At 47.0% G+C, this 23,785-nt stretch overlaps 1 protein-coding gene across 2 annotated transcripts in view; it reads right to left on the minus strand.

The window, feature by feature from the left end:
* Positions 1-23,785, minus strand: part of LOC134088055 (neurofascin-like) — a 36,610-nt gene that overhangs the window by 3,402 nt on the left and 9,423 nt on the right. For both annotated transcript variants that reach the window (XM_062541956.1, XM_062541955.1), the window contains 22 exons: positions 22,563-22,707; positions 22,321-22,426; positions 21,768-21,958; positions 21,291-21,413; positions 20,821-20,991; positions 19,460-19,571; positions 18,210-18,394; positions 17,713-17,844; positions 17,173-17,316; positions 15,449-15,560; positions 14,590-14,753; positions 14,086-14,233; positions 10,698-10,822; positions 10,515-10,616; positions 9,848-10,045; positions 8,403-8,479; positions 7,244-7,466; positions 6,658-6,773; positions 4,165-4,375; positions 3,158-3,280; positions 2,304-2,474; positions 1,911-2,042 (listed from right to left, as the gene is read on the minus strand). In XM_062541956.1, the coding sequence (XP_062397940.1) occupies positions 1,911-2,042; positions 2,304-2,474; positions 3,158-3,280; positions 4,165-4,375; positions 6,658-6,773; positions 7,244-7,466; positions 8,403-8,479; positions 9,848-10,045; positions 10,515-10,616; positions 10,698-10,822; positions 14,086-14,233; positions 14,590-14,753; positions 15,449-15,560; positions 17,173-17,316; positions 17,713-17,844; positions 18,210-18,394; positions 19,460-19,571; positions 20,821-20,991; positions 21,291-21,413; positions 21,768-21,958; positions 22,321-22,426; positions 22,563-22,662 (3,166 nt within the window). In that variant the 5' untranslated portion in view covers positions 22,663-22,707. The remainder of the gene's footprint in view (positions 1-1,910; positions 2,043-2,303; positions 2,475-3,157; positions 3,281-4,164; positions 4,376-6,657; positions 6,774-7,243; positions 7,467-8,402; positions 8,480-9,847; positions 10,046-10,514; positions 10,617-10,697; positions 10,823-14,085; positions 14,234-14,589; positions 14,754-15,448; positions 15,561-17,172; positions 17,317-17,712; positions 17,845-18,209; positions 18,395-19,459; positions 19,572-20,820; positions 20,992-21,290; positions 21,414-21,767; positions 21,959-22,320; positions 22,427-22,562; positions 22,708-23,785) is intronic.

A 23,785-nucleotide genomic window follows, 5' to 3' on the forward strand; every position in this document is an offset into this window, starting at 1 on the left:
CACCATATCATCAGTGCGTATATTGCATGTAAATCGGTGTGCTGGACAATAGCGTCGCTAGTAAGCGTCTATAGAGCCTGTTGATCAGTCTTGTGCTGGACAATAGCGCGTCGCTAAAGAGGCGTCTATAGAGCCTGTTGATCAGTCTTGTGCTGGACAATAGCGTCGCTAAAGAGGCGTCTATAGAGCCTGTTGATCAGTCTTGTGCTGGACAATAGCGTCGCTAAAGAGGCGTCTATAGAGCCTGTTGATCAGTCTTGTGCTGGACAATAGCGCGTCGCTAGTAAGCGTCTATAGAGCCTGTTGATCAGTCTTGTGCTGGACAATAGCGTCGCTAAAGAGGCGTCTATAGAGCCTGTTGATCAGTCTTGTGCTGGACAATAGCGCGTCGCTAAAGAGGCGTCTATAGAGCCTGTTGATCAGTCTTGTGCTGGACAATAGCGCGTCGCTAGTAAGCGTCTATAGAGCCTGTTGATCAGTCTTGTGCTGGACAATAGCGTCGCTAAAGAGGCGTCTATAGAGCCTGTTGATCAGTCTTGTGCTGGACAATAGCGCGTCGCTAAAGAGGCGTCTATAGAGCCTGTTGATCAGTCTTGTGCTGGACAATAGCGCGTCGCTAAAGAGGCGTCTATAGAGCCTGTTGATCAGTCTTGTGCTGGACAATAGCGCGTCGCTAAAGAGGCGTCTATAGAGCCTGTTGATCAGTCTTGTGCTGGACAATAGCGTCGCTAAAGAGGCGTCTATAGAGCCTGTTGATCAGTCTTGTGCTGGACAATAGCGCGTCGCTAGTAAGCGTCTATAGAGCCTGTTGATCAGTCTTGTGCTGGACAATAGCGTCGCTAAAGAGGCGTCTATAGAGCCTGTTGATCAGTCTTGTGCTGGACAATAGCGCGTCGCTAAAGCGGCGTCTATAGAGCCTGTTGATCAGTCTTGTGCTGGACAATAGCGTCGCTAAAGAAGCGTCTATAGAGCCTGTTGATCAGTCTTGTGCTGGACAATAGCGCGTCGCTAAAGAGGCGTCTATAGAGCCTGTTGATCAGTCTTGTGCTGGACAATAGCGTCGCTAGTAAGCGTCTATAGAGCCTGTTGATCAGTCTTGTGCTGGACAATAGCGTCGCTAAAGAGGCGTCTATAGAGCCTGTTGATCAGTCTTGTGCTGTCTCTTGTGAGAGCGCTGCAGTGTGGTGCTCACCTGGGTATTTGCCCCCTATATATCTGCAGTGCTGTGCTCACCTGGGTATTTGCCCCCTATATATCTGCAGTGTGGTGCTCACCTGGGTATTTGCCCCCTATATATCTGCAGTGCTGTGCTCACCTGGGTATTTGCCCCCTATATATCTGCAGTGCTGTGCTCACCTGGGTATTTGCCCCCTATATATCTGCGGTGTGGTGCTCACCTGGGTATTTGCCCCCTATATATCTGCAGTGCTGTGCTCACCAGGGTATTTGCCCCCTATATATCTGCAGTGCTGTGCTCACCTGGGTATTTGCCCCCTATATATCTGCAGTGTGGTGCTCACCAGGGTATTTGCCCCCTATATATCTGCAGTGTGGTGCTCACCTGGGTATTTGCCCCCTATATATCTGCAGTGCTGTGCTCACCTGGGTATTTGCCCCCTATATATCTGCAGTGCTGTGCTCACCTGGGTATTTGCCCCCTATATAACTGCAGTGCTGTGCTCACCTGGGTATTTGCCCCCTATATATCTGCAGTGTGGTGCTCACCTGGGTATTTGCCCCCTATATATCTGCAGTGTGGTGCTCACCAGGGTATTTGCCCCCTATATATCTGCAGTGTGGTGCTCACCTGGGTATTTGCCCCCTATATATCTGTATTTGCCCCCTGTATATCTGCAGTGTGGTGCTCACCTGGGTATTTGCCCCCTATATATCTGCAGTGTGGTGCTCACCTGGGTATTTGCCCCCTCTGCTCCTCTTGATGAAGAAGACGACGAGCATGATGATCACCAGCAGGGCAACAGCACACATCAACCCGATGAACCAGCCCTGTGTGGCCAAGTCCACCTGGTCCGTGGAGTACGCTGTACAACACACACACACACAGCCATACACACACACACACACACACACACACACACACACAGCCATACACACACACACAGCCATACACACACACACACAGCCATACACACACGCACACACACACACAGCCATACACACACACACACACACACACACACACACACACACACACGCAGATTAGGACATGATCCTCAGTCACAGCTTTCCCTCTCTCCCACTATCCCATAACGTGTGATGTGTTCCTCAAGATGACCTCTGACCTTCAGTGAAGTGTGGCGACTCCTCGGTGTAGAACTCTCCGGTGCCGCCCTGCGTTTGGGCCGCTACGGAGAACTTGTAGCGTGTGTAGCGGTCATAGCGCTGGACAGAGAAGTAGGTCCTGTTTGGAGGCAACTGCTCCTCACGGATCTTCTCCCCTCTACTTGCATTCACTTGGAGCACAACGCATAGCTCAGTTAGGACAAGGACTCAGAATACGTCTAGAGACATTATTTTAACACACATCAACAGCACTCAGCACTTTGAGCACAATGCATAGTTCAGTTAGGACAAGGACTCAGAATACGTCTAAAGACATTATTTTAACGCACATCAACAGCACTCAGCACTTTGAGCACAATGCATAGCTCAGTTAGGACAAGGACTCAGAATACGTCTAAAGACATTATTTTAACACACATCAACAGCAATCAGCAGTCTCTCTAGCTGCTAGCAAATACACTTTTCCTAAGATGACATGGCAATAGATAGCATAGTAGAAAGATATTGGATATGATCTTGACGATAAAATGTTTAGTCAGTGAAATGGCAGAGGACTTTCATGTCCACTTTAGTCCACCAACACAGCTGGCATCTCAGTGCGTATCCACAATGGAACACTCACACAGCTGTTAGAACACTCACACAGCTGGTATCTAAGTGCGTATCCACAATAGAACACTCACACAACTGTTAGAACAGTCACATAGCTGTTAGAACACTCACACAGCTGGTATTTCGGTGCGTATCCACACACAGCTGTAAGAACACTCACACAGCTGGTATCTCAGTGCGTATCCACAATAGAACACTGACACAGCTGTTAGAACAGTCACATAGCTGTTAGAACACTCACACAGCTGGTATCTCAGCACGTATCCCGTTAGAATGCCGTTGGGTTCCGCCGGCCGTTCCCACTCCACGTAGATGGTGTCCAGATGCCGGTGCTGGATCTTGAAGGAGCGCGGAGCAGAGGGCACTGTAGAGGTCAGAGGGGACAGATTAGTTAGGAGCAGACCGCTTAGGAGCTGACCAGTTATTATTCGGTTGTTAAGTCCGACGTCACGGACCCAGCAGCTATTTTGTGAAAAGACGTTTATTAGCGCAGCCAGACGGGTTTTGCTACTTGTAAACTTTGTCATCACCACCTTCGTTTTAGCCGTTTTAAAACAAAATTGCTAAACTTTAACAAAGTAATCACTGTAGCTATGCAGCCAGATGATATATGAATGGGTAACGTCCAGGCTTCCGCGAAAAATATAGATTTGATTAGGTTGAGGCAACAAGTCCGTATAAGATGACATTTTTTTTAAAGGCTAGTCAGAATAGCGGAAAATATTAGTTTATTTTACTGTCTATGGAGAATAACATGTGAGTTTGAAAGCCGTTGGACCCGGAAAACTATTTATTATCCCATTATTACATCATCACTTAATAACCGAATAGTTAACAGACTGTTTAGAAGCAGACCGGTTATTATAGTTAATGAATACTAAGTCTAAAACTAGTTGAGTTTCAAATCAGTTTACTGAGATGAAAATTTAAATAAAGACTAAGACTAAAACAAAACAAAAAACTAACTTAAACTAGATAATTCTGCCAAAATAAACTAAAACAACTTTTGTTCTTGTAAAACTAACTAAAACTAAACTTAAATCTGAAATCAAACTGAAAGACTAAATAAAAATAAAAACTAATGAACATTTCAAAACTACAGTATAATCATTCTGGTTAGGAGTCATTAAATGATTATTATTTTATTCATTATACGCTGACAGAATATGTACACTAAGAACTAATAAGAAACTTCATGAAGAAATAGTTGTAACCACATGACGACTGCCTGACGTTAAGGTGCCATACCGCCCTCTAGTGTCTGGAACTCGATGGTGCTGCTCTGGGGGCCCTCGTAGCGGCTGTTGGCCACCACGATGTACATCCTGTAGTTGCTGTAAGGGGTTAACCCCGTCACCTGGCCAGACAGCCGCGGGCCTGACGCCGCGAAACCTTTGGACTTGCTCCGCCTACTGACACTTAGCCACGGCAGCTGACTGCTCTCTCGCCAGTAGTACACCTGCAGAACACACAGCAGATACAGAACCTAGAACACCTGCAGAACACACAGCAGATAGAGAACCTAGAACACCTGCAGAACACACAGCAGATACAGAACCTAGAACACCTGCAGAACGCACAGCAGATAGAGAACCTAGAACACCTGCAGAACACACAGCAGATACAGAACCTAGAACACCTGCAGAACACAGAGCAGATACAGAACCTAGTACACCTGCAGAACACAGAGCAGATACAGAACCTAGAACACCTGCAGAACGCACAGCAGATAGAGAACCTAGAACACCTGCAGAACACACAGCAGATAGAGAACCTAGAACATCTGCAGAACACACAGCAGATAGAGAACCTAGAACACATGCAGAACACACAGCAGATAGAGAACCTAGAACATCTGCAGAACACACAGCACACATCAGCTGACCACTCTCTCCCCAGTAGCACAACTGCAGGATATACAGCACACAGCAGTTAAAGAACCTAGAACACACTTAGCCACGGCAGCTCACTGCTCTCTCTCCAGTAGTGTTGTTAAATGATTTCACCTTCATTTATACTTTCTTTTCAGGTTTTATTTTATAATCTTGTTTATAACTATTATTTGCCCATCTATGCTTTTATCTGCTATTACTGGTTTTTTTGTTTGTTTATGTAAAGCACATTGAATGTCCTCTGTGTATGAAATGTGCACACATAAACTTGACTTGACTAGTACACCTGCAACACACACAGCACACATCAGTTGAAGAACCTGCAGGAAGAATACCTTTTACAGGTGCAGTTACCTTGTACAGGTGCAGTTACCTTGTGCAGGTGTGGTGAGCTTGAGCAGGTGCGGTTACCTTGTACAGGTGTACAGGTGTGGTGAGCTTGTACAGGTGTACAGGTGTACAGGTGCGGTTACCTTGTACAGGTGCACAGGTGCGGTTACCTTGTACAGGTGCACAGGTGCGGTTACCTTGTACAGGTGCGGTTACCTTGTACAGGGCCCGTATTCACAAAGCATTTTATCTTACCACTAAGAGTACTCCTAAATCGCGCTAGAAGATTTTAGTTAGGAGTTTTCCCTTAAAAGTTATTCACAAAGCCTTTCAGACCTACTTTTAGTAAGGAGAAACGCCCACTCCTAAACTAAAAGTGAGTCTTCGTTGCTATGGTTGACGTCATTACTCATGCACGAGCTTGATGAAAGTGACCACCTTGAATGGCTGGTGATTATAACGCGGGAATGATGGCAAACCTCCCCTACAATGACGAGTTGAGTGACAGGTGTTAGGTCTTAGCTGGTGAGAATGCGTGCTGTGAAGGATGGAAGATGATGAATAAATAGGCATAGCCTTAATGAATAAAGAGTAAAGCAAGCCTAGGCTTAATGAAACACTATGGACTGGAGCAGTATCTTTGCAACATGTTTTAAATTAATCTGTATGAAAACACGTAGCCTATATTTGCAAAGAGGAGAAGCGATTTAATTTAATTAGGCACAATGAGACATTACATTTAGTTTACATGCAATGGTGGTTTTGGTTGTCGGTGGCATTATTGCATTTGCATCCTTAGTTGCAATGCACATCTATTCCCTTGCATGACAGCAAGTCATTTCAAAACATCGCGACGTGAAATGCCACTAAAAGCGGGTTGTGAATAGGTCTTAGTGAGTTAGAAGTCCTCTCGAGTTCTTTTACGCTGTCCTAGACTTAGGAGCTACTTTTAGGCTTAAAATGCTTTGTGAATAACTTTTAGTGAAAAAAATTAGGAGTCATAAAGTTAGGAGTGACACGCCCATTATTTTTAGGCGTTCCTCCCTAAATTCGCCAGTTAGGAGCTACTTTTAGCCCTAAAATTCTTTGTGAATACGGGCCCGGGTGTACAGGTGCGGTTACCTTGTACAGGTGTACAGGTGCGGTTACCTTGTACAGGTGCACAGGTGCGGTTACCTTGTACAGGTGCACAGGTGCGGTTACCTTGAACAGGTGTACAGGTGCGGTTACCTTGTACAAGTGTACATGTGCGGTTACCTTGTACAGGTGTACAGGTGCGGTTACCTTGTACAGGTGTACATGTGCGGTTACCTTGTACAGGTGTACAGGTGTACATGTGCGGTTACTTTGTACAGGTGTGGTGAGCTTGTACAGGTGTACAGGTGCGGTTACCTTGTACAGGTGTGGTGAGCTTGTACAGGTGTACAGGTGCGGTTACCTTGTACAGGTGTACGGGTGTGGCTACCTTGTACAGGTGTACAGGTGCGGTTACCTTGTACAGGTGTACATGTGCGGTTACCTTGTACTCCTTCAGCGCTCCCATGATGCTGCTGTGGGAGACGGGCAGCCAGTTGACCGTTGCAGACGTGCTGTCCACCTCCGACACACTCAGCTCGGACGGAGCTTCTAGAGGCCCTGCACACGCCGGCCACAACACACACACACACACACACACACACACAACACACACACACACACACACACTTCAGTAGGGGCCATAGCATATAAACAAAGTTAAATACAATGGAGTACAATAAAATGAAGAATAACAATAGAATGAAATATATCTTATAGCACTAGTAAAAGTGAAACATACATGACCCAATGTATCAATAAATTAATCAATCAGTCAGTCAATTCACAGTAGCTTCTCTGGCCGGTGTTTTCTCATTCTGGATGAGAACAGCACAGCACTCTGCTGTATGTAGGGCTGCTTAAGGCCTCTATGACACTGCTCTCAGACCTGTCCAGGTGACACATCAACTTCTACATACGTCTCTGAGGACTGTCTCTCATGCAGGTGATCAATACGGCGATCAAAACTACAGTATGTGTAATCAAGCATAAGATTTCATGTGTGTGTGTGTGTGTGTGTCTGTACTCACGGTCTTCCCCAGAGTATCCGATGATGACGGGGGACTCTGGCCCGTAGCCGAACTTGTTGATGGCCTGCACCTTGATCTCGTAGGCGGTGAAGGTGTCCGTGTCGTAGATGGTGTGCCACCACCACCTGGTGGTCACGTTCTTCCACTCCTCCTTGGAGTCCTGCCGCCTCCACCACACCATGTACTGCAGGTACGGCCCGTTCCAGTCCCGCTCCGGCAACGGCTGGACACCACACACACACACACACACACACACACACACACACACACACACACACACACACACACACCAGAAACACAACACTGAAAACGCTGCTATAGTGGACATCATCACAACACATACACACACGCACACACACACACACACACACACACACACACACACACACACACAGACACACAACACTGACAACAACAATTTAGTCATCTCCCACCAAAACGTAAAACTCTCTTGAACTCTCTGCAGCTGTTCTGGAATCGTTGGCCAGTATATTGTGTCATCCATTATAGCTCATGGCCATCCTATATATAGTAGCTCATGGTCATCCATTACAAAGTAGCTCATGGAATTTCAGGATTTTTTTGCCAGGGAAAGTCTGGGAAAAGTCATGTAATTTTACATTTGACTTAGAGTGGAACCCTGGAGTGGGAACTCTGACTGTTGAAGTGGACATTAGAGTGGAAACTGTTGAAATGGACATTAGAGTGGAGATCCTGACTGTTGAAATGTACATTAGAGTGGGAACTGTTGAAATGGACATTAGAGTGGATATCCTGACTGTTGAAGTGTACATTAGAGTGGATATCCTGACTGTTGAAGTGGAAATTAGAGTGGATATCCTGACTGTTGAAGTGTAGATTAGAGTGGAGATCCTGACTGTTGAAGTAGACATTGTCACACCAGATACACACGTGTCTATTTCACAATACTGACAATACTGCTCAAGTGACATAATCTGATTACTCTTCAGGCCTAAATACTGCTCAAGTGACATAATCTGATTACTCTTCAGGCCTCAATACTGCTCAAGTGACATAATCTGATTACTCTTCAGGCCTCAATACTGCTCAAGTGACATCATCTGATTACTCTTCAGGCCTCAATGAAATGCTCTTGTTGTGTGAACAGGAGCGTCTCGTCTCGGCATGTGTGTTTTACCTCCCAGGTGATCTCCATGTTGTTTCTCCACAGTCCACTTCCCACACCTTTGATGTTTTTGGGGTAGGAGTCTGGCACTGCAGCACAATACAGCACAGCAGCATTGCGTTAGATAGGAGTCTGGCACTGCAGCACAATACAGCACAGCAGCATTGCGTTAGATATTGTTTTTGGGGTAGGAGTCTGGCACTGCAGCACAACATAGCATAGCAGCAATGCGTTAGATACTGTTTTTGGGGTAGGAGTCTGGCACTGCAGCACAATATAGCACAGCAGCATTGCGTTAGATACTGCATTTGTAAGATGAAGATCTTGTTGTTATGAGCAGTTATGAGTGAAAACAAAGAGTAGATGTGCCTTGTCTTCAACAAGCTCTTCCGAGGATACCTCCTCTCCTAATACCTCCTCTCCTAACACCTCCTCCTCTCCTAATACCTCCTCCTCTCCTAATACCTCCTCTCCTAACACCTCCTCTCCTAATACCTCCTCTCCTAACACAAGCTCTTCTGAGGACACCTCCTCTCCTAATACCTCCTCTCCTAACACCTCCTCTCCTAACACCTCCTCTCCTAATACCTCCTCTCCTAACACCTCCTCTCCTAACACCACCTCCTCTCCTAACACCTCCTCCTCTCCTAACACCTCCTCTCCTAATACCACCTCCTCTCCTAACACCTCCTCCTCTCCTAACACCTCCTCTCCTAATACCTCCTCTCCTAACACCTCCTCCTCTCCTAACACCTCATTTCCTAATACCTCCTCTCCTAACACCTCCTCCTCTCCTAACACCTCATTTCCTAATACCACCTCCTCTCCTAATACCTCATCTCCTAACATCTCCTCTCCTAACACCTCTTCTCCTAACACAAGCTGTTCTGAGGACACCTCCTCTCCTGACACCTCCTCTCCTAATACCTCCTCTCCTAACATGAGCTCCTCTGAGGATACCTCCTCTCCTAACACCTCCTCTCCTAACACGAGCTCTTCTGAGGACACCTCCTCTCCTAACACCTCCTCTCCTAACACCTCCTCTCCTCATACCTCCTCTCCTATCACCTCCTCTCCTATCACCACCTCCTCTCCTAACACCTCCTCCTCTCCTAACACCTCCTCTCCTCATACCTCCTCTCCTATCACCTCCTCTCCTAACGCGTCTAACAGTCCAACACATCTAACATGCACTTCCCTTTCCTCTCCTCTACCTCCTTCTTCCTTCTCCCTCCACTACACTTTGACTAGTACAATCAAGGACACTTTGATTGATGTAGTATTAATGACTACCTAAGATCTCCTCTGCATTCCAAATCGAATGTCATTCCTCATTTTTGTGAGCTGCTTTGGATATTAGCATCTGCTAGAGGAATAAATGTAAGATGTAGGTTGCTCTGGATATTAGCGTCTGCTAGAGGAATAAACGTGAGATGTAGGTCGAGGCTGTAGCTCACCGGCTCCTCCGGTCTGGTAGTACTCCGTAGCGCGGCTGGGGTCGCTCTGGCCGAGTGCGTTCACGGCGATGATGCGGAACCGGTAGCTCAGGTACGGGGAGAGCTGCAGTACCACCGAGTTCAGGTTCCCCGGGTAGACGGTCAGGTTCTTCCATGATGAGTGGAACCACCACTCCTCTTTGGCCTGCACCAAGTACTCTATGGGGGGACACAGTCAGGCATGAACATGGCCTGCACCAAGTACTCTATGGGGGGACACAGTCAGGCATGAACATGGCCTGCACCAAGTACTCTATGGGGGGACACAGTCAGGCATGAACATGGCCTGCACCAAGTACTCTATGGGAGAGCACATGAACATGAACATGAACATGTATGGGATAGCTCACAAATCTTGTCAACACCCCAAGAAACTGATCACTTTTCAGATATGTATAAAGTTGGAGAATTTGGTGAACATTTGGTCCTGTTTGATTAACACCTTGTCTGTTTGGCTTTGCATATGTGTGCAGTGGGAATGGAGATGTGTATTTTTAAGAAATGTGGGACCTTGCTGTTGGACCTTGTTGACTTTCACCTTTGATGGGGCTGTGGTTGCTGTGGTTACCTTTGATGGGGCTGTGGTTGCTGTGGTTACCTTTGATGGGGCTGTGGTTGCTGTGGTTACCTTTGATGGGGCTGTGGTTGCTGTCTCCAGGCGTCCAAGCGAGGCGCACGCTACGCTCTGAGGGGTCTGATAACACCAGGTCCGTCGGGGGCTCTGGACGATCTGGAGAGGAATCAGGTCATTATGTCTTTATAATGTGTGTGTGTGTGTGTGTGTGTGTGTGTGTGCGCAGCATGTTCTTACCCATCACTTTGAGTCGAGCGGACACTATGACCTCGTCCAGTTCCGTTTTCACCACACAGCTGTACACTCCTTCATCTCCTTTGTTAACATTGACGATAGTCAGAGCGTCCTCCTCCTTCAGCATTCTAGAGTTCAGAACAGAAGAACCCAAAGAGCAAAGAATCAGAACACACTGCAGCAGAGCCCTGAGCATCATACAGTATATGGGGCCGGACCATTGGTCCGACATCCCATTAGTCCGACATCCCATTCGTCCGAAAATGAACCATTCAATAGAGATACCATTAGTCCGACATCTCATTACTCCGAAAAAAAGAGAACCATTGGTCCGACGTCCCATTAGTCCGACCATACACAGTAGAGATGCATGGATGACTTGAAACTGAAAGATGCAAAATTCGCAGAAAAGAGGAGACATCTTTTTTTGCAGCATTGTGTGTCTAACAACAGGTGGAAATGTGCTAGCCTGTTGTAACAATCAACCGTTTACCTTCGGCTGTGTTAATTAAACGCAGAAGGGTTTTTTTGAATGACTAAATATGAATGGCAATAAACAGATAATTCTGAGAATGAAGTAGGCTACAACGTAGACTACACATCTGAGTGCGTCTCTTGATTATAACAATGAAACAATGTCGCTTTCTTCGGTTTAACAGTAAAGGAAGACACACACCAAACAATAACCCAGGTCGTGCACAGCGGCGCTTTATATTCACACACAATTAAATGTCCCAAACAATCCCAAGCGTTGCAATTCCCCCTTTCATTCAGTCCCGAAAATAAACCTAAAAGTCCAAACTAAACGAAAGATGTCCTGTATTTTGCCAGGACCGCGCACAAGAGTCAATAATCCAATCCAGGAAAACTAAAGGGCCGCTGCCGACAAAACGTCCCGCAGCAATCAAAAAAATATAATGCTCAGAAAAAAGGGAAAACGCGATTGCTGTCTCTCTGCTAGACCAAGCAATATGAAAACACAGAAAAGCAATCGATCTCACCAAATCTGGTGAATGCACCAGCAGTCCCCGAATTCGGCTTTTTCTCTTCGTGCGCCCTCTGTTTGGTAACGCAACGGTCCAAACTGCGCACAGCGTTTAACTAATGTGAAAGTACGTTTCCTCGGTATTGTTGTTAGTTTCAAACTCGAAGGAAAACATTTACAAACACTCGTTGCCGCAGCACTGAGTAGGCTAGGCCTACTGGCGCCACAGATTCAAAATCTCACACGCACTTGCTACCCTCTTCAGACCGCCCCCCATCATAGCGCATTCGGGTAAGGTGCGCGGGTGCGCGTGCATATAAAAAAAATACATAGAAATAAGTAGGCTACATATACATACAATGATATTACATGAGAACAGAGTTATTATATGCAATTAAACAATGTAATATTTAAGAAATGGCACCTAAACCAATGTGGCAGTGTGTTGTGCGACATTTTGGGAAGCCAGGACTATGCACAAATTAAAACGAGTTTCTGGAGTGAAACTTTGAATTTAGTCAGACCTGTGTGATAGAAGAATATGGCAAGGCTCTATTTCTAGCTCATATCGAGAAGAACGCACGATGGAAATAACTGTGACTAACTGTGGATAACTTGTAGCCTATAACATAAAGGTAAGAGTTCATTGTCCTATACGTTTAGCTATGTTGGAATGTAGGCTAATTTGTGGTTTTGTATACGACTGAAACACGTTTGCTTCGATGTTCGTTTGCAAAAATATAAAACACATCTCATGCTAGATGAAGTTCATCGCGGGATGTGAGCCTGGGTCACCTGCATGACAGTCATGCACCCATCCACTAGCCTATGTCCCTGCTATTGAAATCAAACTACAATAGCGTCACATCACTCTAACTGTAAACAGTGGTAGACGGAGTTTTTAGGAAATAGACCAAAGTCTGGATTTGTTTATGTATTGTATGGTCGGACTAATGAGATGTCGGACCAATGGGCTTCTTTTTTTCGGACCAATGGGATGTCGGACTAATGGGATCTCTGGTCAATGGTTCATTTTCGGACTAATGAGATGTCGGACTTATGGGATGTCGGACCAATGATACGGAACCACAGTATATACTGCAGCAGAGACCTGAGCATCAGAACACACTGCAGCAGAGCCCTGAGCATCAGCACACACTGCAGCAGAGACCTGAGCATCAGCACACACTGCAGCAGAGCCCTGAGCATCATATATACTGCAGCAGAGCCCTGAGCATCATATATACTGCAGCAGAGACCTGAGCATCATATATACTGCAGCAGAGCCCTGAGCATCAGCACACACTGCAGCAGAGCCCTGAGCATCAGCACACACTGCAGCAGAGACCTGAGCATCATAACACACTGCAGCAGAGCCCTGAGCATCATATATACTGCAGCAGAGACCTGAGCATCATACAGTATATACTGCAGCAGAGACCTGAGCATCATATATACTGCAGCAGAGACCTGAGCATCATACAGTATATACTGCAGCAGAGACCTGAGCATCATATATACTGCAGCAGAGCCCTGAGCATCATACAGTATATACTGCAGCAGAGACCTGAGCATCATACAGTATATACTGCAGCAGAGCCCTGAGCATCATACAGTATATACTGCAGCAGAGACCTGAGCATCATATATACTGCAGCAGAGACCTGAGCATCATACAGTATATACTGCAGCAGAGCCCTGAGCATCATATATACTGCAGCAGAGACCTGAGCATCATACAGTATATACTGCAGCAGAGCCCTGAGCATCATACAGTATATACTGCAGCAGAGCCCTGAGCATCATATATACTGCAGCAGAGACCTGAGCATCATACAGTATATACTGCAGCAGAGCCCTGAGCATCATATATACTGCAGCAGAGACCTGAGGATCATATATACTGCAGCAGAGCCCTGAGCATCATATATACTGCAGCAGAGCCCTGAGCATCATACAGTATATACTGCAGCAGAGCCCTGAGCATCAGAACACACTGCAGCAGAGACCTGAGCATCATATATACTGCAGCAGAGCCCTGAGCATCATACAGTATATACTGCAGCAGAGACCTGAGCATCATACAGTATATACTGCAGCAGAGGCCTGAGCATCATACAGTATATACTGCAGCAGAGACCTGAGCATCATACAGTATAGACTGCAGCAGAGACCTGAGCATCAGCACACACTGCAGCAGAGCCCTGAGCATCAGCACACACTGCAGCAGAGCGGAATTAAAAGAGCCCCACATCATCACATGCCCTTCACCATGTGTCTCATTGAGCTCAATGCAATTCAAACCAGCTAATAGGCTAACTGAAATAAAACCATGGCAATACCATGTCAACACCATACAGTATATAACTACATCTATATACTATATACTGTAAGTGCAGCACCCACCTCCGTCCAATGAAGAGGGTCTTGTTGTTCTTCTCCCAGTTGACGGAGGGCAGCATGGTCTCGTCGTGCCGGATTGCACACTCAAACTTGGCGTCTCCCCCGCGCAGGATGATCACGTTGTGTGGCTTGCGGATGACTTGTGTGGGCTCTGAAATGGATCCATCCATTACTCACTAATTTTTATGGGTCGGAATTATGGCCCTCCAGCACTAGCTATTCCACTTCATTTCTGAAGACCTTTCCCTTCTCCATTATCCATTAGCCCACACTTAACACCTGTACCTTCTCCATTAGCCCACACCTAACACCTGACCATTATCCATTAGCCCACACTTAACACCTGACCATTATCCATTAGCCCACACTTAACACCTGTCCCTTCTCCATTAGCCCACACTTAACACCTGACCATTATCCATTAGCCCACACTTAACACCTGTCCCTTCTCCATTAGCCCACACTTAACACCTGTCCATTTAACACCTGTGGTTGAGCTTCACTGACCTTTGACCTCCAGCTGGATCTGGTTCTCATCTCGGCCAATGGCGTTGCTGACGGTGCACATGTAGATGCCCTGGTCGTCCATTCTCGTCTTACGGATCTCCAGCGTCCCGTTCCTGTACACCTTGTAGCGACCACCTTCTAAGGAGCCAACCGTGCCCTTTGACCTTACAGCAACAACAGGAACAGGTAAAAACAGAGCGAGAGAAAGAACATGCAGAGGGCGCACTCCAAGAACCATAGAAAGGAGGGGCATGATATAGAGGAGGAGGGGCATGATATAGAGGAGGAGGGACATGATAGGAGGAGGGGCATGATATAGAGGAGGAGGAGCATGATAAAGAGGAGGAGGAGGGGCATGATATAGAGGAGGAGAGGCATGATATAGAGGAGGAGGGGCATGATATAGAGGAGAAGGGGCATGATATAGAGGAGGAGGGGCATGATATAGAGGAGGAGGGGCATGGTAGGAGGGGCATGATATAGAGGAGGAGGGGCATGATATAGAGGAGGAGGAGAGGCATGATATAGAGGAGGAGGGGCATGATATAGAGGAGAAGGGGCATGATATAGAGGAGGAGGGGCAGGATATAGAGGAGGAGGAGGAGGGGCATGATATAGAGGAGGAGGAGAGGCATGATATAGAGGAGGAGGAGGGGCATGATATAGAGGAGGAGGAGAGGCATGATATAGAGGAGGAGGGGCATGATATAGAGGAGGAGGAGAGGCATGATATAGAGGAGGAGGGGCATGATATAGAGGAGGAGGGGCAGGATATAGAGGAGGAGGAGGGGCATGATATAGAGGAGGAGGGGCATGATATAGAGGAGGAGGGGCATGCTAGAGCCAAAGGCATGTTTACCAGCGCAGCTCAGGTGCTGGTGCCCCAAAGTAAGGGCAGTCCAGCAGCGTCTTCCTGCCCTCGATGACCTTCATCGCCTGATCTCGTGGACCCAGAATACGAGCCCGCTGGTCTGGAGAGGACACAGACACTTCAGCATAAGGATAGGTATAGCACTAGGTATCAGCATAAGGATATCAGTACCATAAGCATGAGAAGTCATAAGTATCAGCATCTGGAGAGGACAGACACTTTAGCATAAGGATAGGTATACTCAGTCGGAAGTATCAGCATGTGCTTGGAGTCACTGGAAAACAAGGATCTTGTCTTTTATTTCAATAGAAATAAGTTTGAGCGCACACATCTGTACATATTTGTGTATGTGCATGCGTGTGTGTGTGCTTGTGTGTGCATGCACGTGTGTGTGTGTGTGTGTGTGTGTTTCAGGCATGAATGAATCTCTCCTTCAGTTTTGCTAGATGAGTGGCTTTATGAAACTTGTGTTTGTATTCAGGGCGTCCTGTTTGGCTCCTGCAGCCCACGCTGACCACTCTGATTGTGTTCATGCAAATGGCCGCCGGGCTGTTGAGACTCACCACCAGGTCACCATGGCAATGAACCACTGTGCCAGTCGCCCTCTGAAGTTGTGTTGCTTGACTCGTTTGCACTGTCCCTAGCCTGACTACCTTGCCTTAGCCGGGCTAATACTAGAGATGTGAGAATGGGTCTGGGGATTGGTACGGGGACCTGTCACTCACCTCCCATGTCCAAGGGGGCATAACCAGCGGTGAATTAAACTTTAAACACATTAAACTCTTACCAAACTTTAAACACATTAAACTCTTACCAAACTTTAAACACATTAAACTCTTACCAAACTTTAAACACATTAAACTCTTACCAACGTTTTTCAGAAGTGCATCAAACACATCTCTCTTGTAAATACAGGTTTTACTCAATTCCAAAGAAAATACACATTCATGTCATCTAACGCTGACGCCATCAGCCAGTGGTTGTGTTGAGCAGTGCAGCTAACTTTACTCCTGTACTCCTCCTTCAGCCATCAAATTATGCCCACCCCATGCCACATAAGCAGTTGCGATTGGTTGAATTTCTCCAATAAAAAGGACTCAAAACTGCCATCTTTGACCATATGAGGAGTTTTCCTTTTTGTAGGTAAACTTCAGAGATCTATGTTAAGGTCTCCAAACAATCCTGCAGAGCAAATGAACGATTCTGAACAGGTTTGGTTTGGGTACACCAGGCGGCCACTCTAACCCATGACACTAAAGATTCTAAACAGATTGGTGTAGGTCCACCCAGACTAATCTTACCCATGACACTAAAGATTCTAAACAGGTTGGTGTAGGTCCACCCAGGCCAATCTTACCCATGACACTAAAGATTCTAAACAGGTTGGTGTAGGTCCACCCAGGCCAATCATACCCATGACGCTAACAGATTGGTGTAGGTGCACCCAGGCCAATCTCACCCAGGCTAGTCCCAAGCCAATCTTACCCATGACGCTAACAGGTTGGTGTAGGTGCACCCAGGCCAATCTTACCCAGGCTAGTCCCAAGCCAATCTTACCCATGACGCTAACAGGTTGGTGTAGGTGCACCCAGGCCAATCTTACCCAGGCTAGTCCCAAGCCAATCTCAAGCCAATCTTACCCATGACGCTAACAGGTTGGTGTAGGTGCACCCAGGCCAATCTTAACCAGGCAAGTCCCAGGCCAATCTTACCCATGACGCTGACGAAGGCGTTGGCCAGCAGGTAGCCGTAGGGGTTGGACATGTTGCACTGATACACAGCGGTGGTCTCCTCGGTCACACCGCGGAAGTTCAGAGTCTCTCCAGACACTTGTCTGCTTGGGATCCTATCGACCTCTATAGCGGAACAGAAGGGACAGTTAGTCATAAACCCACACCCAGTGTGTAGGGTAGGGTCTACAATAAGCCAAAAACTGCTGTGAGGCTCATATTCACAACCTCACAATAACTAGAGGTACATCATGTGACTGTGGGTGTATATATTCACAATAACTAGAGGTACATCATGTGACTGTGGGTGTATATATTCACAATAACTAGAGGTACATCATGTGACTGTGGGTGTATATATTCTTACATGGCTAGCAAGAGAACTTAATGCTGATTCTGATCAAATGCAAACCATCATGTGTATACTTATGTGAACAGAATGAATGCTTTGACTGTGGTAGTATGGGTGCAAGCAATGCCTCACTCAATGAATGTTGTCCAGCTGCTTTCACAGCAGTTTACCTTCAATTGGCACTCCGTTCACCAGCCACTGCACCGTGGGTCGTGGCACCCCATCCGCCTGGCACGCCATCTTGCCGTTGACGTCTCGGGACAGAATTAGGTTCTTCGGCTTCTCCAACCAGTAGGGAGCCGCTGCAGTTTCAAAGTAAAAGGTGAGAAAATAATGTGAGAAGTTACTGAACTACATCATTAAAGTAATGTGTGAAGTTAGTGGACTAAGTCAGCTAAATAATGTGAAGATAGTGGACTACGTCAGCTAAATAATGTGAAGTTAGTGGACTAAGTCAGCTAAATAATGTGAAGATAGTGGACTACGTCAGCTAAATAATGTGAAGTTAGTGGACTACGTCAGCTAAATAATGTGAAGATAGTGGACTACGTCAGCTAAATAATGTGAAGATAGTGGACTACGTCAGCTAAATAATGTGAAGTTAGTGGACTACGTCAGCTAAATAATGTGAGAAGTTCCAGCAGAAGCTCCTCCCCCTACATCTGACCTTTGACACTGACGGAGATGGTGCGCTCCACGTAGCCCATCTTGTTGGAGGCTGTGCAGGTGTACTCTCCCCCGTCGTCCAGGGACACGGACAGGATGCGAAGCCTCTTGTTGAAGCTCTCCAGCCTTTTGCCCTCCAGGGACATCTGGTCCCAGTCTTTGGTCCACTTAATCACAGGGGGAGGACTGCAAGAGTTGGGCTCGTTAAACACCACTTAATCACAGGGGGAGGACTGCATCACAGGGGGAGGACTGCGAGAGTTGGGCTCATTAAACACCACTTAATCACAGGGGGAGTTGGGGGGTCGAGTTGAGCTCAATAAACACCACTTAATGACAGGGGGAGTTGGGGGGTCGAGTTGGGCTCGTTAAACACCACTTAATGACAGGGGGAGTTGGGGGGTCAAGTTGGGCTCATTAAACACCACTTAACGACACACCACGTGATCACAGGGGGAGGACTGCAAGAGTTGGGCTCGTTAAACACCACTTAATGACAGGGGGAGGAGTTGGGGGCTCGAGTTGGGCTCATTAAACACCACTTAATGACAGGGGGAGGAGTTGGGCTCAGGGGGAGGAGTTGGGCTCATTAAACACCACTTAATCACAGGGGGAGGAGTTGGGCTCAGGGGGAGGAGTTGGGCTCATTAAACACCACTTAATCACAGGGGGAGGAGTTGGGGGGTCGAGTTGGGCTCATTAAACACCACTTAATGACAGGGGGAGTTGGGGGGTCGAGTTGGGCTCATTAAACACCACTTAATGACAGGGGGAGGAGTTGGGCTCAGGGGGAGGAGTTGTGCTCAGGGGGGCATGCCGATAAAATATGCAATAAGAATTTTACTGACTAGCGACCATACGGTTTTCTTTTATTCATTTGCCCATGTTGTTCATGAATAGGAAAAAGGTTTTATTCATTTGCCCATGTTGAATGTTGAATAGGAAAAAGGTTTTCGCACACTTTTCGTGGCTTACACTTTAATTTAATAATTCAATTTAATTTCAATTGGTGACATACGCTATGATTTAATAATGTAATGTAATTTAATTTTAATTGTTGACTTTCACTACAATGTTATAATTTAATTTAACTTTAATTGGCGACATACACTAAAATGTAATGACTTAATTTAATTTAATTTTAATTGGTGACTTACACTACAATTTAATAATTTAATTTAACTTTAATCGGTGATATACTAAAATGCAATGATTTAATTTAATTTCATTTCATTTTAATTGGTGACTTACACTCCCGTGGCAAAGCACTCCAGCACCAGTTCTTCCCCTACGAGTGTGACTCTAGACGTGGCCTTCTTCGGGGGATACATGAAGGCAGGAGCTCTTTCAGATGGCCTGCGCACTACAGGGAAATCAGGGTACAGAGGATTAGAGCCCCAAAACAGCCCGCTGCTGCACGCTGTCTCCAGTCAATTCATCAAGCCCCTCAGAGCGTAACATTACAAAGAACTAGCCTTAGCGATAAACAGGTTAGGGAAAGAACTAGCCGTAGTGATCAACAGGTTAGGGAAAGCAAGTAGAAGATCAGGTGAGTCACATGAAAGTGAAATGCTGTTAAACCAAGAGAAGGAAAGGAAGTTGGTGAGGAAATACTGTGGGCCAGACTCACCACTCAGTCAGTATGGTTTTAGAGGAACCTTAGTGGGGCATTTTAGGAGTACATATTCTGTAACAAAACAACAAGTTGCCAATCAAAACAGTAACATCAATTAGTTCAACCAAACAGAGCGATGTCAACTTCGTTTAATAGGTAGTTTGATAACTAGTGCTGTTAATGACATATTTGCATGAAAATATATTAGTCCACTTTAGTATTACAAGGTAGTGAGCAAAAGTAACCAAAATGAAATATACTCCAGTGTCAATACTGACCAAGTATAACACCTGCCAACTAAATCAGTGACTAACCCATAACCCTAACCCTAACCCTAACCCTAACCCATTTGTTATAGACACCTTTCAGTCAAGTACACTCAAAACAAAAGTTTTAATGGTAAGCAAAGCTAAATAGCTCCTCTCCAGTAAGAGTGGACATGGCTGATATCAAGGTGTTCTCTAAATAGCTCCTCTCCAATAAGAGTGGACATGGCTGATATCAAGGTGTTCTCTAAATAGCTCCTCTCCAATAAGAGTGGACATGGCTGATATCAAGGTGTTCTCTAAATAGCTCCTCTCCAATAAGAGTGGACATGGCTGATATCAAGGTGTAGCTCCTCTCCAATAAGAGTGGACATGGCTGATATCAGGGAACATGAGCAGAGACAGCAACACGTCTGCATTAGCTGGTGAAGAAGGCAAGATGGCGCCGTGCGTGCGTCCTCTCCTCGCGGGCTGCAGCAGAGCTCACCTGTGAGCACCTGGAGGACGACGGCACTCTTCTGGTGGATGGTGTAGGTGTGCGGGAAGCGCGCACACACACACACACACACACACACACACACACACACACACACACACACACACACACACACACACACACACACTCACCTGTGAGCACCTGGAGGATGACGGCGCTCTTCTGGTGGATGGTGTAGGTGTGGGGGAAGCGCGCACACACACACACACACACACACACACACACACACACTCACCTGTGAGCACCTGGAGGATGACGGCGCTCTTCTGGTGGATGGTGTAGGTGTGGGGGAAGCGCGCCGTGCAGCAGTAGTCTGTGGACGCGTCCTCAGGGAGCACGTACGCAAAGTACAGGTCCCCGTTCTCCGCCTTGGACACCCGGCGACTCTGGCGGATCGGCACCATAGCTGGGGTGGGACACACGGGAAGAAGAGGAGAAGTGTCTTAACATGTGTGTGTTCTCGGGTGTGTGTGTGTGTGTGGTGTGTGTGTGTGTGTGTGTGTGTGTGTGTGTGTGTGTGGGGTGTGTGTGTGTGTGTGGTGTATGTGTGTGTGTGTGTGTGTGTGTGTGTGTGTGTGGTGTATGTGTGTGTGTGTGTGTGGTGTATGTGTGTGTGTGGGGTGTGTGTGTGTGTGTGTGGTGTATGTGTGTGTGTGTGTGTGTGTGTGTGTGTGTGTGTGTGTGTGTGTGTGTGTGTGTTCTCACAGCTGTTGACCCAGTAGGTAGCAGGCTCGGGGGGTCCTGGGGGGGGGTTGCAGGGCAGCACCAGTGACTCGCCCACGAACACCGTCATGGGCTCCAGGTGCTCCTTGGGCCACGAGCGCGCCTCTGCCGTGGACACAGAGAGAGCAGCGGTCACTCACAGCGCAGGGACGTTATGATGCTGATCCTGCATCACTCATAGCATGGGGGCAATGTGTGTCTGTGCACGTACATTAACACTGAAACAACTCCCCAGGGGACATCAGGGACACAGAAAATGCCTTCGTTACGGTAACTTCTTGAATTTCCCCTTGGGGATCAATAATGTATCTATCTATCTATCTATCTATCTATCTATCTATCTATCTATCTAGAGTTTCTCCAGCAGGCCGCACTGAAGAGGTTCATTATTAACTAGAGTTTCTACAGCAGGCCGCACTAAAGAGGGTGACGTGCAGAAGCCGTGCTGCTGGTGCTTACTGGAGACCCTCAGGTTGATCTTGTTGGAGATGGCGGAGCCGAACTCGTTAGTGGCGGTGCACTGGTACTCCCCCTCGTAGTCGCCGGGCCGACCGTAGAAGAAGATCTCCAGCGTTCCTGACCACCTCCGCATGGACACTTGTGAGTCTCTCGCCACGTTCAGGTACTTCCCATTGCGTGTCCAGGTGAACCTGTAGGGGGCAGTACAGACACACATGATCTTGCACCACTACATCAACTGGGGAGCCCTCCATCTTGCACCACTACATCAACTGGGGAGCCCTCCATCTTGCAGCACTGCATCAACTGGGGATTCCTCCATCTTGTTTGTCATGTTCACACTTCACAGTGGTTAAGTTTTTTGCATAGATACATACATACATACACACATACACATATACGTACATACATACACACATACATACATACTGTACATACATACATACATACACATACATACATACATACATACACACACATACAGTACATACATACATACATACATACATACGTACATACAAGAGAGAATGCAACAGTGAGAGGGAGGGCTTACACAGGCTGAGGGTTTCCTGTTGCTTCACACTCAATGATGATGGGATCACTGGGCTCCACAATGTGATCCTTCACCGACTGCTTGATGATGGTGGGGGGCTGCTTGACTGGGGAAATGGTTATGACATAGTTGTTTAGGTTAATAGGAAGCAATGTAGAGAAAATGATAGCTTGGAGGCCCTGGCTGGATTTTCCATTCTCACTGGTTGTTGAAGCAATAGTTACTATGGCAACATAACTCACCATCCTGTGGTATCTCCATGGCCAGCAGACAGGGCCTGGTGAGCAGCAAGATGGCGAACCTGATGACCAGCGCCACCAGCTCCCGGTCCTGACTCCCCATCTCCGCGCAGATCGCCTTCCAGCTCTCCTGAACTGATCAACAGCTCTACCAGCAAACGCAGCGCAGAAACACAGACATCAGAGTTCTGCTGTCAGCTGCTGCTCTCATTTCACATCATCAAAAGAGTCGACCGTCCTCACGTCATCAAAAGAGTCGAGCACCGTCCTCACATCATCAAAAGAGTTGAGCACCGTCCTCAGACACAAACAGTGCAGAGCACCATCCTAACATCATCAAAAGAGTCGAGCACCGTCCTCACGTCATCAAAAGAGTTGAGCACCGTCCTCAGACACAAACAGTGCAGAGCACCATCCTAACATCATCAAAAGAGTCGAGCACCGTCCTCACGTCATCAAAAGAGTTGAGCACCGTCCTCAGACACAAACAGTGCAGAGCACCATCCTAACATCATCAAAAGAGTCGAGCACCGTCCTCACGTCATCAAAAGAGTTGAGCACCGTCCTCAGACACAAACAGTGCAGAGCACCATCCTAACATCATCAAAAGAGTCGAGCACCGTCCTCACGTCATCAAAAGAGTTGAGCACCGTCCTCAGACACAAACAGTGCAGAGCACCATCCTAACATCATCAAAAGAGTCGAGCACCGTCCTCACGTCATCAAAAGAGTCGAGCACCGTCCTCACGTCATCAAAAGAGTCGAGCACCGTCCTCACGTCATCAAAAGAGTCGAGCACCGTCCTCACGTCATCAAAAGAGTCGAGCACCATCCTCACATCATCAAAAGAGTCAAACGTCCTCACGTCATCAAAAGAGTCGAGCACCGTCCTCAGACACAAACAGTGCTGAGCCAGATTAGGGACTCATGAGCCATGAGCCATGAACAAGCCAACGAGTACAAGTGCTTTGAGTGGTGATTCCCAGCTAGCATCAGGCCTGTGCTACAATGGAGCGCAAGTGCTTTGTGTAGTGTAGTGTAGCTAGCATCAGGCCTGTGCTATAATGGAGCGCAAGTGCTTTGTGTAGTGTAGTGTAGCTAGCATCAGGCCTGTGCTACAATGGAGCGCAAGTGCTTTGTGTAGTGTAGTGTAGCTAGCATCAGGCCTGCGCTACGGGGTCATCCCTATGTTCCCCGGGTCCTATGTTCCCCAGGTCCTATGTTCC

The sequence above is a fragment of the Sardina pilchardus genome, chromosome 7 (assembly GCF_963854185.1).
Source record: "Sardina pilchardus chromosome 7, fSarPil1.1, whole genome shotgun sequence".
Classification (NCBI taxonomy): Eukaryota; Metazoa; Chordata; class Actinopteri; order Clupeiformes; family Clupeidae; genus Sardina; species Sardina pilchardus.